The 18,058-nt window shown below is 49.5% G+C and overlaps 1 protein-coding gene across 1 annotated transcript in view; it reads left to right on the top strand.

The window, feature by feature from the left end:
* The first annotated feature begins 926 nt into the window (after positions 1-926).
* Positions 927-18,058, top strand: part of CPQ (carboxypeptidase Q) — an 85,402-nt gene continuing 68,270 nt past the window's right edge. The window contains exons 1-2 of the mRNA XM_054385595.1: positions 927-1,381; positions 7,533-7,740. Of these exons, the coding sequence (XP_054241570.1) occupies positions 955-1,381; positions 7,533-7,740 (635 nt within the window). The 5' untranslated portion in view covers positions 927-954. The remainder of the gene's footprint in view (positions 1,382-7,532; positions 7,741-18,058) is intronic.

Genomic DNA, 18,058 nt, shown 5'->3' with positions numbered 1-18,058 from the left:
ATTGCATCCAAATGGATAAGGAACTGTGGGGACATTGCATCCAAATGGGAGAAGGAACTGTGGGGTCATTGCATCCAAATGGGAGAAGGAACTGTGGGGACATTGCATCCAAATGGATAAGGAACTGTGAGGACATTGTATCCAAATGGGAGAAGGAACTGTGGGGACATTGCATCCAAATGGGAGAAGGAACTGTGGGGACATTGCATCCAAATGGATAAGGAACTGTGGGGACATTGTATCCAAATGGGAGAAGGAACTGTGGGGACATTGCATCCAAATGGAATAAGGAACTGTGGGAATATTGCATCCAAATGGAATAAGGAGCTGTGGGGACATTGCATCCAAATGGAATAAGGAGCTGTGGGGACATTGCATCCAAATGGAATAAGGAACTGTGAGGGCTTTGCATCTAAATTCCTCCAACATCTTTCTTGTGCAATGAAAAGTGCTTCCCTGGTTATGGAGATAGGGATTAAGAAGGCCTTTTATTCATGAAAGGTTTAAGAAATGGTTTTTTGGATGTATTTTGTGTGAAGACATTTGATTTGGCAATTCTGGCAAGTCTTGCTCCTAACAGAAACTCCTTCTGGATGGCCACAGGCCTGGGTTTTGCTGCAGTGAAGGATGTGGTTATTTAAAGAGAGGCAGCATTCCAAGGATGTTTCTGAAGAACCACAACAAAGACTGTGTCCAGTGCTCTGAGTATCTTACTCATTTGCTTTCAATAATTGTGTCTCTGAGTTTACTTTCCTGCCAGTTCTGATCAAAGTGTTTTCATGATAAGCTGATTTCATTTCATTTTGCTCTGCCTGCCAATCCAAATAACAAGAAGCATTGCTGATAGCTGTATGATTTTTATTATTTTCTTTTAAATAATTATGTTGGGTTGGTTTTTTTAATTCTTTTTGTGTCTCCAGCAGGCCCTCTGTGGAAAAGAAACAGAAGGAAAAAATGAAGTACATATTGCTGATATGTTTCATGACTTTCTTACCACACTGTGCTGGGAAGCCTGTGAGAAGAGGTGTCAGTTACCCAAAGACATTTGAAGACATAAAAAAGGAGATAGCTGGCTACAGAGATATTGCTAAAGCTATTATTGACCTTGCTGTCCATGGAAAAGCTCAGAACAGATCCTATGAAAGACTGGCAGTTTTTGCTGATACCATAGGGCCTAGACTCAGCGGTTCGAAAAATCTAGAGGCAGCCATCAAGTACATGGTCAGTGCCCTGCAGGAGGACAGGCTGGAGAATGTGCACCTGGAGCCTGTGAAAGTGCCACACTGGGAAAGAGGAGAAGAGTTTGCAGTGATGCTCAAACCAAGGAATCACAGCATTGCTGTTCTGGGACTTGGGAGCAGTGTTGCTACTCCTCCAGAAGGTAACTCTTTGTTTTGGAATGAAGTGTCTCTTGCCTTTGAATCACAGAATGTTGGGGGTTGGAAGGGACCTCCAGAGATCATCCAGTCCACCCCCCCTGCTAGAGCAGGGTCACCCAGGGCAGGTCACACAGGAACACATCCAGACAGGGCTTGAAAGTCTCCAGAGAAGGAGACTCCACAGCCTCTCTGGGCAGCCTGCTCCAGGGCTCTGCCACCCTCACAGGGAAAAAGTTTTCCCTGCTGTTCCCATGGTACCTCCTCTGCTCCAGCTTGCCCCCAGGGGCCCAGAATTGGACACAATATTCCAAATGTGGCCTCGCCAGGGCAGAGTGCAAGGGCAGGAGAACCTCTCTCAACCTCCTAACCACAGCCCTTCTAATCCACCCCAGGATGCCCTTGGCCTTATTGGCATCAAGGGCACATTACTGGCTCATGGGCATCCTTCTCTCCTCCAGGACCCCCAGATCTTTTTCCCCTTTACTCCTCTCCAAGAGATCAGCCCCCAGCCTATTCTGATCCAGGAGGTTGTTCTTTCCCAGAATAATTGTTAGGTAGGCTCAGCAAAATTAATGCTTTCTTTATATCTCAAAATCTTAGTTTAATTGCAAATCACAGGATGGCTTAGGTTGGGAGGGACCTCAGAGCTCATCTAATCCAACCTCCTCACCATGGACAGAGACTCAGCTGCTCAAGGCCTCATCCAGCCTGGCCTTAAACACCCCAAGGGAGGAGGGAGCCACAACCTCCCTGGGCAACCTATTGCAGAGTCTCATCACCCTTGTGCTGAAGAACTTCTTCCTAAGATCCAGTCTAAATGTCATGATTTATAAGATTCTCTTTTAGTAGATACTGACGTGGGGCTATTCAAAGCCCAGATGGCAACCTTCTTCTGTGACTGCTCTCCATAAAGAGCTATAGGCTTAGCCCTAAGCTGCTTCAAAGGAATTCTTATTCCTTTATGAGGAAATAAATTTAGCTTAGGAAATAAAATGTCACACAATACTCAGCGTTTCCCCCTGAGTTGTAAATTTGTGTGGCAGTGAACTTTCTGTTGGAAGTGAGACAAATGGTGTACAAAAACTGCTTTGGCTGGAAAGATTCATACAGCCCTTCAAAACACAACCAAGTCACAGTGGGGCGTTTCAGATACATTTGGAATAAATCTTCCTTGCTTTGGGAAGCTGCTCCTGTACATTTTGTCAGGTATTTCTGTCACATTGAGGTAAACACATGTCTGAAATGCAAACCAGCTGAAACTGAAGTTCTTCCCCATGAGGGTGGTGAGACACTGGCACAGGTTGCCCAGGGAGGTGGTGGAAGCCTCATCCCTGGAAGTTTTCAAGGCCAGGCTGGATGTGTCTGTGAGCAACCTGCTGTAGTGTGAGGTGTCCCTGCCCATGGCAGGGGGGTTGGAACTGGCTGATCCTTGAGGTCCCTTCCAACCCTGAAAATTGTGTAATTCTGTTTATCCAGCACTGATTTATCCTGAGTCATATTAAAACCCCACTTTATTCTTCCTCACCTTTTTGCTTTCCCTGATTCCTGGCATGTTTCTGAAGAGGTTTCTGTGCTGGTGCTGGAAGGCTGCCTGGCAGTGAGATCCCTCCCAGAAGAGCAGACTGTTCCTTACACTCACTGCAATCATTCTGATTCAATGCCTTGCCTTCTGACTTTATCCTGCAGTTTCTGCTGGGCTCATCTTGCTCTGTGCAAGCTGTGACAGGTGGTTGTGTTGAGGAGGTTATGTAGGGTAGCTGGTCCCTGGTGAGCTCTTGGCTCTCCTTCTTCCCGTGGCTGGAGCTGCTGCCTGCCTGCCGGAAATGCCTGGGGAGGGCTGCTGCTTGCCAGCCTCTCCAGACCACCAAGCTGCAAGGTGTGCTGCTCACAAAAGCACCTGTCCTGAAGCCAGCACTCACCCCAAGCACAGAACACAGAGTTGTGCTGCTTTCCAGGCAGGGGGAGTGGTGGGCTGCTGAACTGGCCTCCAGCCACCCGCCAGACCCTGCTGCCAAGGGGCTCCTTGGCCTGGCCTGGCACAGGGAAGGCCTTGCTGCAGGAGGCAGAAGGTCTCTGTTCAGCAAGGCTGGGGCCCATCTCTCTGCTCCCCTACTCCCACCTATGGGCTCTTTTGGGGGTGGTGGACTGTGCTGGGCCTCAGTGAGAGAGAGGCAATCCATAGGCCACCGTCAGTGCCTGGAAGGAGCTTCTCTGGCATCTGTGTCTTTGCAGTATGGGCTGAGCTGCCCACCAGTGCTTCCCTAGAGAGCTTCAAAACCTGCCTGGATGTGTTCCTGTGTGACCTCCCCTTAGTGATCCTGCTTTGGCAAGGGGGCCTTGACTCAATGATCTCTGGAGGTCTCTTCCAACCCCTAACACTCTATGATTCTATGCCTATTGAAATCACCACCTCCTCACTTTTGAGGAATTCCTTCCCAGCTCCACTGCCTCTGCTCTGAGCAGCAGTTGTCACCATGCCCTGTTCTTGCATGGAGAGGTGGCTGCCCTGAATCACATTGGAACCAGCTGAACAGCCTCCCTCAGTAAGGGACTATCAGCAGCTCTGATGTGTCCTGTTTGGCCAAGGAGCTGTGGGAATGTGAGTCATCCTGTGGTTAAAATGAAGCAGCTAAATATGAGATGCTGGATGCTGATTCTCCTGGCATTGTGCTGCTGTTGCTGCATGGGATCAAACCAGAGACATCTGCTGCTGCTGGGCTGAGCTTTGCCAGAGGAATGCATGAAAGGCCAAGGACTGGCTTTCAGGTGTCTCCTCCATGATCTGGCCCTTGGTGCCTGCATTCTGCCAGAACCTTCAGAGCTGCCTCTGGAGTGGGCTGTGCAATTGATCCCTGCAGGTGTTCAATACTAGCTTGATATATATTGTGTGGTTTAAAGCAGTGTTCCCAGCAAGGTGTGTTTCAGACACCTTGGTTTGCAAACCACTTCTCTGTACAGCCCTGACAGATCCCTTTCTTGGCACCACTGATGCCTGCTTAGAGCCAGAGGACAGCACTGCCTGGACATTTTGTCTTTTAAGGTATGAGAATGAGATGAAAGAAGGTGACTCCTCTGTCCCAGCAGGAGGTACCTGAGACCATTTATTGCTTTCTCATCCTCTCAGTTATGCCCTGTGTTCCTCCCTTCCCATTACCTTGTTCCCCCAAGCCTGGGATGTGATGAAGGCTGCAGAGGGATTGTTTCCGGAGGCCTGCAGTGGTAGGATGAGGAGCAATGGTTTGAAATGAGAGAAGAACAGGTTTAGGTTGGATGTTAGAAACAAGTTCTGCACCATGAGGGTGCTGGAACACTGCAACAGGTTGCCCAGGGAGGTGGTTAGAGCCCCATCCCTGGGAGATATTCAGGGTCAGGCTGGACAAGGCTCTGTGCAGCTTCATCTAGTGGAGGATGTCCCTGCTGACTGCAGGGGGGTTGGACTGGATGAGCTTTGGAGGTCCCTTCCAAGCCAAACCATTCCATGATTCTGTGAAGAGTGACCTGGATTTCCAGAAGTCAGCAAATTGAAAATGGTCCCCTCCTCGAGGAAGAGGATTCCAAGGCAACAACCAGGGCTGAATGGGCTCAGTGTAGGGAGCTGACAGACTGAAGGTTTACCATATTTAGTATCCTTCTCTCATTTCCAGTGGCTCAACACTGCCAGACTTCAGAGCTCTGTAGAGAGCCTGTGTTGGTTTTGGGTAGGACTGATTATATCCCCAAACTCTGAGGGAAATAGATATAATTGTTGCTTTGGCAACCCCATAATTGAAAGAAAGTGGCACTTTAACAGATGTTTGACCATAAAGTATCAAAGAAGTCATTTTTTGCATCTGTTTTAAATTTCACTCTTGGGTTTTTTTTCTCCTGGTGGGTGACCCTGCCCTTTCATTTTAAAGGAATAGTGACAAGTAGAACCAATTCCACAGTGCAGCCTTCCTGAGATGACTCCTGGGCAAAGGAACAGTCTCTGGTTCCTGTGTGCTGTGTCTTGCAGCAAAGCTGAAGGAATATAAATATGAAGATGATGTTCTAGCAGACTTGTCCTTAGTTTTTGTGTTTGACTCGTGGGTTTTTTGTTGAACTGGCAATGAAATTTGCTCCAGGCTTAGACTCATAGAATCATGGAATGGTCTGGGTTGGAAGAGACCACCAAAGGTCATCTAGTCCAATCCCCTCTGCAGTAAGCTGGGCTGGACTGGAGGTCTTGCTGGTGTGAAGCTGGTGGGAGTTTTGCCATGTAGCTAATCATAGCACCATAGAATGGCTTCATTTGGAAGGGACCTCAGAGCTCATCTACTTCAACCTCCCCACCATGCCCAGGGACACCTCTCAACTAAACTCAGCTGCTCAAGGCCTCATCCAGCCTGGCCTGGAACACCCCCAGGGAAGAGGCAGCCACAACCTCCCTGGGCAGCCTGTTCCAGAGTCTCACCACCCTGCTACTGAAAAACTTCTTCCTCAGCTCCAGTCTCACCCTGCTCTCCCTCAGCTTCAAACCATTCCCCCTTGTCCTGTCTCTAGACACCCTCAGGAAAAGTCCCTCTGCAGCCTTCCTGCAGGATCCCTTCAGCTATTGGCAGGCAGCTCTAAGGTCCCTCTGGAGTCTTCTCTTCTCCATGCTGAACACCCCCAGCTCCCTCAGCCTGTCCTCACAGCAGAGCTGCTCCAGCCCTTGGATCATCTTTGTGGCCTCCTCTGGACTCACTCCAGCAGCTCTGTGTCCTTCTTCTGCTGGGGAACACCAGAACTGGAGGCAGGATTGGAGGTGAGGTCTCAGCAGAGCAGAGTCAAGGGGCAGAATCCCCTCTCTTGCCCTGCTGCCCACACTCCTCTGGCTGCAGCCCAGCACACAGCTGCCTGCTGGGCTGCAGGAGGGCACTGCTGGCTCCTGGGGAGCTGCTCAGCAACCAACATCCCTAAGTAGTTTTTTTTCTTCAGAGCTGCTCTCAGTGCCCTCTGCACCCAGCCTGGATTTGTGCCTGGGGTTGGCCTGACCCAGCTGCAGGACCTTGCTTTTTGACTCGTTGAACCTCTTGCAGTTGGCACTGGCACACTTCTTTTGGGCGGTTTGGGATTTTTGGGTTTTGTTTTGTTTGTTTGCTTGGGGTTTTTTTGTACTGTAAAATTCGTCGAAACTGCAGAGATTTAATTTCTTTTCATTTATGGATTAACTCTTTCTGTAAGCATTTCGGTCTAAAAATCTGTATTTCCAGTTGTCTTATGTTAAGCTAAGTTGTTTAGCAACATATCAAAACAATTCCATGAAAAGATTCCTCTCTGTTTTATTAATCCCATAGGCAGCTTTTGCAAATGTTTTTGTACTTGAGATGAGTGCAGTGAGGCATTCAGGCACTGGCAGAGAATCCTTGTAGCCTTCTTGCCCTTCAAGTTATGTTTTAATACAGACCTGTCTCCTCCAATCCTGCCTCCAGTTCTGGTGTCCCCAGCAGAAGAAGGACACAGAGCTGCTGGAGTGAGTCCAGAGGAGGCCACAAAGATGATCCAAGGGCTGGAGCAGCTCTGCTGTGAGGACAGGCTGAGGGAGCTGGGGATGTTCAGCATGGAGAAGACTCCAGAGGGACCTTAGAGCTGCCTGCCAATAGCTGAAGGGATCCTGCAGGAAGGCTGCAGAGAGACTTTTCCTGAGGGTGTCTAGAGACAGGACAAGGGGGAATGGTTTGAAGCTGAGGGAGAGCAGGGTGAGACTGGAGCTGAGGAAGAAGTTCCTCAGTGTGAGGGTGGTGAGACTCTGGAACAGATTACCCAAGCAGGCTGTGGATGGCCCCTCCCTGGAGGTGTTTAATGAAGAGGGTGGATGAGGCCTTGGGCAACCAAGGCTAGTTGAGAGGTGTCCCTGCCCATGGCAGGGGGTCTCAGAGATCATCTATTCCAACCTCCCTGCCATGGGAGAATAGATGATCTCTGAGATCCTTTCCAACCTGAGCCATTCCATGATGATTTACAGAACTGTGTTCTTGGCTCAAGGTGCCATTACAGCTGTGCAGTGCCAATCTTGATGAAGCATTTCATGTACTCTTCCTTTCCAAGTCTTGAATTAAATCTGGTTTCCTGTGTTCTTCCCAGTCCATTCCTGGCTGCCTGTGAAAGACTGCAGCAGAGAGTGGTGAAGCCACTGGGGATGCTTTCTTTCAGGAATTACAGCAGAGGTCATTGTGGTCACCTCCTTTGATGAACTACACAGAAGAGCTCAGGAGGCCAAGGGGAAGATTGTTGTCTACAATGAACCTTTCATCAGTTATGGTGAAACTGTGAGATACAGATCGCAGGGAGCGGTGGAAGCTGCTAAGGTGGGAGCTGTGGCATCCCTCGTTAGATCTGTTGCTGCCTTCTCTATAGACAGGTGAGCAGTTTTCTCTTTCCTCCCTTGGACTTGCATTTATGATGGGAAGGTGTCCTCATCATAAGAAGGGCACAGAGCTGTTGAAGGAGGCCACAAAGATGATCCCAGTGGTGCGGCACCTCTGCAAGGAGGACAGGCTGTGGGAGCTGGAGGTGTTCAGCCTGGAGAAGACTCCAGGGGCACCTCAGAGCTGCCTTCCAGTAGCTGAAGGGATCCTCCAAGAAGGCTGCAGAGGGACTTTTCCTGAGGGTGTCTAGAGACAGGACAAGGGGGAAGAAGTTCTTCATTCTGAGGGTGATGAGACACTGGAACAGGCTGCCCAGGGAGGCTGTGGCTGCCTCCTCCCTGGAGGTGTTCCAGACTGCATGAGGCCTTGAGAGGTGTTCCTGCTCCTGGCAGGGAGGTTGGAGTAGATGATCTCTGAGGTCCCTTCCAACCTGAGCCATTCTATGATTCCCTGATTTCAGCCTTTAGTTCACATGTCAGTGTTGTTCTCTATGACTTAAGACTTGCCACCTACAAGGGGGTGTTTGGTTTTGAAACCATTGGCTGCACAAAAAGTTCTTTTCCTGTGTGCTTTGTCATTCTTTCCCAAAGTTTTCATTTTTTCTTGTTACTGCTCCAAATTTTGTATAATATTTTTTTGTAAAGAACTTCCTGCATTCTCCAGGCTGCCAGAAATATTGTAAGATCAACCCAAATCAAATGTGTTTGTGAGAACATGTAGTGTGGATCAGTGTGGATAGGAGCTGGTCAGTCTGTATGGTTGACTAGAATGTTGATTGTACAAGGGGCTTTTTATTGATCATTTTGCTAGCACAAGGCTGACTTGTACTAGATGAAGGAGCAGTCTGCTTTGGATAGGATTATTAGCAGCAGGCTTTGTGATTCATAGAATCATAGAATGGTTTGGGTTACAAAGGACCTTTAAGATCATCCAGTTCCAAACCCGTGCCATGGGCAGGGACACCTCCCACCAGCCCAGGTTGCTCAAGGCCTCATCCAGGCTGGCCTTGAACACCTCCAGGGAGGAGGCATCCACAGCCTCCCTGGGCAGCCTGTGCCAGTGTCTCACCATCCTCACTGGGAAGAATTTCTTTTAATCTCCAGTCTAAATCTGCCCTCCTCAAGCTTCAATCTATTCCCTCTCCTATCACTACAAGCCCTTGGCAAAAGGCTTCATGGCGTTCTCTGGACCCACTCCAGCAGCTCCATGTCCCTCTTATGCTGGGGACACCAGAACTGGAGGCAGTGCTGCAGGTGGGGTCTCAGCAGAGCAGAGGGGCAGAATCCCCTCCCTGTGCTGCTGCTCTCCCTGCTTTGGATGCAGCTCAGCACACAGCTGCCTGCTGGGCTGCCAGGGACCACTGCTGGCTCCTGGGGAGTTTGTCACCAACTGACACCCCCAAGGCCTTCTCCTCCAGGCTGCTCTCCAGCCACTCCTCACCCAGCCTGGATTTGTGCTTGGGATTGCCCTGAGCCAGCTGCAGGACCTTGCACTTGGCCTTGTGGAACTTCCTGAGGTTGGCTTGGGCCCAGCTCTACAGCCTGTCCAGGTCCCTCAGGATGGATCCCTTCCCTCCAGCCTGCCATCTGCACCACACAACTTGGTGCCATCAGCAAACTTGCTGAGGGTGCCTCAGTGCCACTCTGTCACTGACAAAGATGTCAAAGAGCCTTGGTCCCAGCACCAACCCCTGTGGGACACCACTCGTCACTGGTCTCCATTTGGACATTGAGCTGCAACTCTCTGGCTGTGGCTATCCAGCCAATTCCTTGTCCAGCCAGTGGCCACTCCTCAAGTCCATACTTTCCCAATTTTCCAATACTTGCTGGCAATGCTGAAAATCAGGAGTTTGCCTCCATTGTGTGGGTCTGATGCTTTCACTGAGAGCTTTCTTGGCTCATTATCTCCCACTGACAGATTGCCTCTTCTGCCTGTGCCTTCTTGTGGTTTTTAAGTGTTTTTTTTCCTCCCTAGCATGTGAGTTTTAGGCACAGAAGGTGAAGTGGTGACTGTGTGTGTTGAAGAGTTGTTTTCTTTCACTGGGGAGAAGAATGCAGTTGTGGTCAGACTAGTTTAGAATAGATCTCTGAGGGAATTGGAAGACTGCTGAACCTCATTCTGCTCTTCTTGATCCTGTGTGTGCTTCCTCTTGACACTGCAGAATTGTCTGCCCTGGGTGATCCTGCTTTTGGCAGAGGGGTTGGACTGGGTGATCTCTGAAGGTCCCTTCCAACCTCTAACATTCTGTGATTCTGTGTTGTAAAAATAGGCTCCTTCTGAGCAGGCAGCACCTTCTTGCTGCTTTGTGGAGGCTTGGGGAATGTGTGAGCCATTAAAGGAGCAGGAATCTGGATGATAAACTCTAGAGATGGAATGGTAATGCTGTAACCTGACTGGAGGGATCAGGACTGGGGAGGGACTTTTTAGGCTGTCAGGTGGTGATAGGACTGGGTGGAATGGAATAAAGCTGGAGGTGAGGAGATTCAGGCTGGATGTGAGGAAGAAGTTCTTCCCCATGAGAGTGGTGAGAGCCTGGAATGGGTTGTCCAGGGAGGTGGTTGAGGCCCCATCCCTGGAGGTGTTTGCAGCCAGGCTGGATGAGGCTCTGGCCAGCCTGCTGTAGTGTGAGGTGTCCCTGTCCATGGCAGGGGGGTTGGAACTGGATGAGCCTTGTGGTCCCTTCCAACCCTGACTGATTCTATGAAGAATCACAAACTGATAGTTTGTGAACATTTTTTACTTGTGGGATGGGTATGGTGGCAGGAATTGCTCACAGGAAAACATCTTCAGGCATGGGGCCTCAACTATCTCCCTCCCAACATCTCAGTGGGAGCCTGTGCTAAGGCAATGTCCTGTGGCAGTAGGGTACAGCCAGATTGTCCTCTGTTCCACTGAGTGACCAGGCAGCAAAGGTGGTATGAGAAGAAGAAATGAGAGCAGACCATGTCTTCTAAGGCTCTGGTGAGCTCAGGAAAGAGTCGAGCTGTGTTTCATGGTGCTGTGCATGTTGTCTTGCTGCCCTCAGAGAGCTGAAGTGGTGCTGTGCTGTGAGATTTAGTTAGGGGCTTTCCCTCCAGGAGGTGTGGGTTCATTGTGGGCTGGCAATTCAGTGATTGTGACTTTGCTCCCTGTGTTCCCTGAAGGCCAACACGCCAGACTGCATTCTGCTGTGCAGCCTTTGTGCTCACTTTGGGGCAAATCCTAGCTGTCAGCAAGGGTACTTGGATGGCCTTGGAAGAAGTGGAGCCTGTGCTTTAGGAGTTGGTTGCACTGTACTGTGGGCTCTTGCTGTTTGAGCAGTGCTTAAGGAGTCCAATTTCAGGTAACTGTAAGAGTGAGAAATCTGGAGATGATTTCTATGTCTCATGGGATTTTTCTTTCTTTTTCTTTTTTTGGCCTCCCTGTTCTGAACTGCCTAACTCTTTGTTTCCAGTAGATAAGACTTGGTATCTGAAACCTCTGGGTGATTTCCTTCATCTGGTATATTTGCTTTCTTACAAAGCCAGTAAAATGCTGATGAGACTGACAAGAGCTTTCTCTACCTTCTCCTAGTGGTGGCTGCTCCTGTTGGGGAGTTGGTTCATGTAACTGGGAAGACTTTCATCTGTTTAGTGGCAGTAATGTAAGCAACGTCCTGGAACTTTAGTAGAGGTGGGAAAAGGGCTAGGAAAACAGATTCTGTTATCCAGAGAGATGCTGTGGGGATAATGGTCCTTTGGAAATCCTTGGTTCCTCACCAGCAGCTACCCAAGGCAAACTTTTAACACTTCAGTATTCAAGTGGTGCTGTTTTTTCTCTTCTGGCTCACCCACTCTCCTAACATAACTGACTCAGGGGATTTGTTGGTGGCTAGATGGCCACCCATGTCATGGACAACATGGGTTCTCTGATTCGGGTACCATGAGCACCACTGCTTAGGTTTGGTAACATTCTGGAGTTCATAAGGGCTAAAGGAAAAGTTTTGGTCTGCCTTTGCCTTTCTGGTTCGGGAGTATAAAGATGCTGAGCACATCAAACTGCCAAGCTTTGAGTTTCCTGTGCTGATCTTTAAGGAGTTACAGCTGTGCTTGCTGTGGGCTGAGCACTGGGAACTTTAGCAGTTTTCTGTGATTTCCTGTTTCTCCCTAATCAGCTTTGCCTTTCTTCAGTGCTCACAGTCCCTCCTGAGTCTGAATGAGCTGCTGTGCCTGTGAAAGCCCTGGCAGCAAGTTCAGAACCATCTGACATGATTGTGATGTCCTCATCAACTGCAGAATCTGTTTTAGTGCTCTCACAAGTGTCAGGGTAATCAAGGAAACTGAGTGAGTGTCTCACTAGTACATGGTGACCATTAAATGTAGAGGATTGAAGGAAAAGCAGATAACAAAATGCAGATAAAGATTACAGACACAGAGATTGCATTGGGATGGAAGGGACCCTCAAAAGTCATCTTGTCCAACCCCCCTGCACTCAGCAGGGTCACCTCCAACTAGAGCAGGCTGCACAGGGACACATCCAGTCTGAGCTTGAATGGAGCCTCAACCACCTCCCTGGGCAGCCTGTTCCAGTGTTTCACCACTCTCACTGTGCAGAACTTCCTCCTGATGTCCAACCTGAATCTGCCCTGCTCCAGTTTCAAACCATTGCCCCTTGTCCTGTCTTCAAAAGTCTTTCTAAACAGTCCCTCCCCAGCCTTCCTGTAGGTCCCCTTCAGATACTGAAATGTAGCTCCCTGGAGCCTTCTCCTCTCCAGAAGGATCTGAGTAATAACAATGGCAGCGAATTCTTTTCACAAGGGGTGTATTTATTTTCAACTGCTGATAAGGTCTGAGAAGTCTGTAGGCTGTAATTTCATGTCTCTGTAATTCTCTGTGTGTGGGTTTGGGGGTTTTTTTTTTTGGTATAAATGCAGCACTAAGAGCCTCATCTGGAGCATTCATCTCCAGAGCACACGAGCATGTGGCTCTGCACAACCAGAATGGTTGTGCCAGAATGGCACAGCATTGGTGGTTGGGGTACCCTAGCATAGTACTCTGCTTTTTCAATGAACAAAAAAACCCCAAACCAAACATAAAAGAGAGTCAAGGGTCTGTTTCTTGGATGTGTTCTGGAATTAACTCCATTGATATGGAGTTACACAACAAATCCTTGATTCAACCTGTAGCACACCTGTCAGTTCTGGTACCCCAGCATAAGAGGGACAGGGAGGAACTGGAGCAGGTCCAGAGGAGGCCATGAAGATGATCAGGGGGCTGGAGAACCTCCCCTGTGGGGACAGGCTGAGAGAGTTGGGGCTGTTCAGCCTGGAGAAGAGAAGGCTCCAAGCAGATCTTAGAGCATCCTTCCAGTACCTGAAGGGGGCTACAGGAGAGATGGGAAGGGACTTTTGACAAGGGCTGGGAGTGATAGGAAGAGAGGGAATGGATTGAAGCTTGAGGAGGGCAGATTGAGACTGGAGATTAGGAAGAAATTCTTTCCAGTGAGGATGGTGGAACACTGGAACAGGTTGCCCTGGGAGGCTGTGGATGTCCCCTCCCTGGAGGTGTTCAAGGCCAGGTTGGATGAGGCCTTGAGCAGCCTGGGCTGGTGGGAGGTGTCCCTGCCCGTGGCAGGGGGTTGGAATTTCAATGTCCCTTCCAACCCAAACCATTCTATGACTCCATGAATCTGCTCTGCTGAAGCACCTTGTACAGAGGTCTGCTGTATAGATTCCCCTGGCAGTCAAATTTATTAATTTAATGTTTTCTAATTGCCTTTCCGGTTTCTGCTTCCCACTGCCTGGTTTTTCCTACTTCCTGGATTACTCAGGATACCTTCTCTGAATCTTTGGTATTGTTCTTAGCCTGATGATATTACTAAAACTCTTCTGTACCATGAATAGAATGTTTGGCAGGTAGCTATTAAAGTTTTATTTCTGAAGCCTGCTCTATCTGCTGTAAAACATCTGAACTATTCTTTTTTGAAGCTTTGCTGCTGATTTCCAGAAGTGAACAAGAAGGCCAATGAGATCCTGGGGTGCAGCAAGAAAAGTGTGGCCAGCAGAGCCAGGGAGGTTCTTCTCCCCTCTGCTCTGCCCTGCTGAGACCTCACCTGGAATATTGCATCCAGTTCTGGGCTCCCCAGTTCAAGAGGGACAGGGATCTGCTGGAGAGAGTCCAAGGGAGGGCTGCAAGGCTGCTGAAGGGACTGGAGCACTGCCTGGGGAGGAGAGGCTGAGAGCCCTGGGGGTGTTTAGTGTGGAGAGGAGAAGGCTGAGAGGGGATCTGATCAATGTCTATCAATAGCTGAGGGCTGGGGGTCAGGAAGGAAGGGACAGGGACAGCCTCTGCTCAGTTGCACCCTGGGATAGGACAAGGAGCAATGGATGGAAACTCCAGCACAGGAGGTTCCACTTCAACGTGAGGAGGAACTTCTTCACTGTGAGGGTCCCAGAGCCCTGGAACAGGCTGCCCAGAGAGGTTGTGGAGTCTCCTCTGGAGCCTTTCCAGCCCTGTTCCTGTGTGATCTGTGCTGGATTCTATGGTCCTGCTCTGGCAGGTCCTCCTGGCAGGGACCTCTCCAGAGGTCCCTTCCAACCCCTACCATCCTGTGAACACAGGTTTGTGGAGGGACTCTGGCTGCATTTGGGTGCTTCAGTGCCTGCCTCACGCATACAAGAAATAGTTTTGATGTCTGTCCTTATGTCATAGAAAACAAACAGGCAGAGCAATGGAGGAACCACATGGAAAATATCTTTAATGTGCTAGTCCACTGTTAATATCAAGAGAGGATCTGGAAATGCCAAAGCTTCCTCTTGTTTACCTTGTTAGCTGAGCAAACATGGATGGTTTGCTCCAACCTGCTGTGATTTTTCTTCACGAGAACACTCGTGTTCTTTTTCCTGTTTTTTTCTCCACTTCCCACAGTCTTGCTCGTGGCTTATCCATATGGCAGAGTATTTCTGTGATTTCATTAAACGTTGTCTTCACAGGGGCTGGCCTCTCCCTGCTGTGCTAGCTCTGTGTCAGGTATTGAAGTGTGATGAGCTGGAGCTGTTTGTGTACTGAAAGCCTTTCCTTTGGCACACAGATTTTGACTTGCCCTTTTGGGAAGTCAGAGCAAACGATTCCACAGTTGGTGTTTAGAATTGGTTTGTAAGTGTAGCCTGCTGTGGAAGGCCAACAGCAATAACAGGCTTTGCCCTGCAGAAGAGGTATCTTGTGCCTTCTAAGTGTAACCTTTTCAATTAATAGTTATCTCCACCTTTGTATTCCCCTTCAAATCCAATCAGTCACCTGAGCCTCTCTCATGTCCATCTTGTTGCATCAAACACTAATCCTTGGTCTTGCCTGCAGGGTAGAGCTAAGTGGTGAAATCCTTCTCCATCTGGTTTATTAAATGAGAGGTGCCAACTGCTGTCTCTGCTCTGGCAGTAATGCCAGCTTTGATTACTTGCCTCTTCTCCTTTCCTTCAGGCACCTTGCTTTCTCTCATTTTGCTCCTCTCTTTAGGAGGATGGTGCAAATCTAAAGCTGTAACTTTCTGCCAGCTTTCCTTTCTAAACCTGACCTATGATTTGGTATTTATAGACCATTTCCATATGTTGGTAGCTGGGTAGATGAGCAGGGTCTGTGGCTTCTGCTAAACTGTGTCCCCATTACCTTCCTTTGCTAATCACTGTCCACAGTATTCCTGCACTGGCTGTCTAATGGGAGCACTGCAGATACTCTGAGACAGGAGATTAACCAGCCCCAGGGCTCTCAGCCTCTCCTCCCCAGGCAGTGCTCCAGTCCCTTCAGCAGCCTTGCAGCCCTCCCTTGGACTCTCTCCAGCAGATCCCTGTCCCTCTTGAACTGGGGAGCCCAGAACTGGATGCAATATTCCAGGTGAGGTCTCAGCAGGGCAGAGCAGAGGGGGAGGAGAACCTCCCTGGCTCTGCTGGCCACAATTTTCTTGCTGCACCCCAGGACCCCATTGGCCTTCTTGGCCACCAGGGCACATTGCTGTCCCATGCAGAACTTGTTGTCCCCCAGCACTCCCAGGTCCTTCTCCTTGGGACTGCTCTCCAGCAGATCCCCTCCCAACCTGTCCTGCTGCAGTTTATTCTTCCTCCCCAGGTGCAGGACTCTGCACTCATCCTTGTTGAGCCTCAGTAGGTTCCTCTGTGCCCAGCTCTCAGTCTGTCCAAGTCTCTGAATGGCCTCACAGCCTTCAGGTGTCTCAGCCAAGCCTCCCAGTTTGGTATCATCAGCAAACTTGGTGAGCAGACACTGTCTGTCTGTCTGTCCCTCATCAATGTCATTGATGAAAGTGGGCTGCTGAGTTGATCTGAGAGACCATCCAAGGCTATAACCCCCCAAACCCATGAAGGTTTTTTCCCCCTTCCTTTATTTACTTTTTAATCTCTCAATCCAGGAAAACAGAAATGGTTTCCTGCAGTGTCTGAGGGAATTCTAACATTTCAATATGGCCAAAAATACAGAGTGAATGAGCACACCCCTGAGAAAACTTTAGCAGAGCTACTTGGAATAATTAGTGCAGCTGCAATTTAGCATTTTAGAAGCACAACTCTATTTCAGTGCCTAAAATTAGGTTTCAGTCATGTAAACCTTTGTAGGGTACTTCTGAGTGGCAGTCAGTGATGGATTGCCATCCATCCAACCCTTTCCCATATAGCACAGCACCTTTTATTCCTTGCCTCTGTCAGTGGTACTTAGTGGAATGACTTAAAAGTTAATGAAAAGAAGGCAGAAACCAGATAAGTGTAAAAAGATGGCAGGTAACTGGAAACACCATCATCCTGCTGAGAAAGGAGAAGAGAATGCAGCTTGCTCCTCTAAGGGTCTCCCCCAGACCCTTAATGGAAATGGAAATAACAGTGACATTGAAGCACCCTCAGCAAGTTTGTGGTGACACCAAGCTGTGTGGCCTGTTTGACAGGCTGGAGGGAAGGGATCCATCCAGAGGGACTTGGACAGGCTGGAGGGCTGGGCCCAAGCCAACCTCATGAGGTTCAGTGAGGCTAAGTTCCAGATCCTGAAGCTGGGTCAGGGCAGTCCCAAGCACAAATCCAGGCTGGGCAAGGAGTGGCTGGAGAGCAGTGTCAAGGAAAAGGACTTGGGGGTGTCAGCTGATGACAGCCTCAAGTCTCACTATCCTTGTAGTGAAGAACTTCTTCCTCAGACCCAGTCCAACCCTGCTCTCCCTCAGCTTCAAACCATTCCCCCTTGTCCTGTCTCTAGACACCCTCAGGAAAAGTCTCTCTGCAGCCTTCCTGTAGGATCCCTTCAGCTATTGGCAGGCAGCTCTAAGGTCCTCCTGGAGTCTTCCCCAGGCTGAACACCCCCAGCTCCCTCAGCCTGTCCTCACAGCAGAGCTGCTCCAGCCCTTGGATCATCTTTGTGGCCTCCTCTGGACTCTCTCCAGCAGCTCTGTGTCCTTCTTCTGCTGGGGACACCAGAGCTGGAGGCAGGATTGGAGGTGAGGTCTGAGCAGAGCAGAGTCAAGGGGCAGAATCCCCTCTCCTGCCCTGCTGTCCACACTCCTCTGGCTGCAGCCCAGCACACAGCTGCCTGCTGGGCTGCAGGAGGGCACTGCTGGCTCCTGGGGAGCTGCTCAGCAACCAACATCCCTAACTCTTTTTCTTCAGAGCTGCTCTCAATGCCCTCTGCACCCAGCCTGGATTTGTGCCTGGGGTTGGCCTGACCCAGCTGCAGGACCTTGCTTTTTGACTTGTTGAACCTCCTGCAGTTGGCACTGGCACACTTCCTAAGCCAATCAAGATCCTTCTGGATGGCCTCCCTGCCCTCCATTACCTTGTGGCTTGCTAACCCTGTGATACATTTTTGTCCTATTCTCTGCTTTCCAAATAAAGAAGGTCTGGGGTGGGTTTTTTTTTTTTTGGGGGGGTTGTTTTGTTTTGTTTTGGGTTTTTTTTTTTTGTTGGTTTGGGTTTTTTGTTTGGATTTATTTATATCCTTGCTACAGGCATACAATAGAACAGCTGTTAGCAGTGAGGGTTTTTTAATGTGCCCTGTGTGCTCACTAGTCTCTGGTGATGGAGGGGTCACTGAAGTTACAAATACAATTTGTACTCAAAGCTGAGAAGCCAAGAGATCAACAATAAAAAACCCACCCCATGAAGGCAGAAGCTTTGCAGCTGCTGGCAGTCAGGGTTGTCACTGGGGTCCCTCCAGGAGCTCTGGGCTAACAGACCTCTGGTGGTGTGCAGCCAGCAGCTGTGCTCTCCCAGGACAGGGATGTGAACACAGGAGGAGGGAGCTTGGTTCTTCACTAGGAGCAGAAGGAGGCCAAACAGGTGGAGGCAAGAAATGGTTCCCTCAAGGTATTGTC

Source organism: Indicator indicator, chromosome 12 (assembly GCF_027791375.1).
Source record: "Indicator indicator isolate 239-I01 chromosome 12, UM_Iind_1.1, whole genome shotgun sequence".
Lineage (NCBI taxonomy): Eukaryota > Metazoa > Chordata > Aves > Piciformes > Indicatoridae > Indicator > Indicator indicator.
The sequence above is the reverse complement of the archived record's forward strand: the minus strand, read 5'-3'. Positions and strand labels throughout refer to the sequence as shown.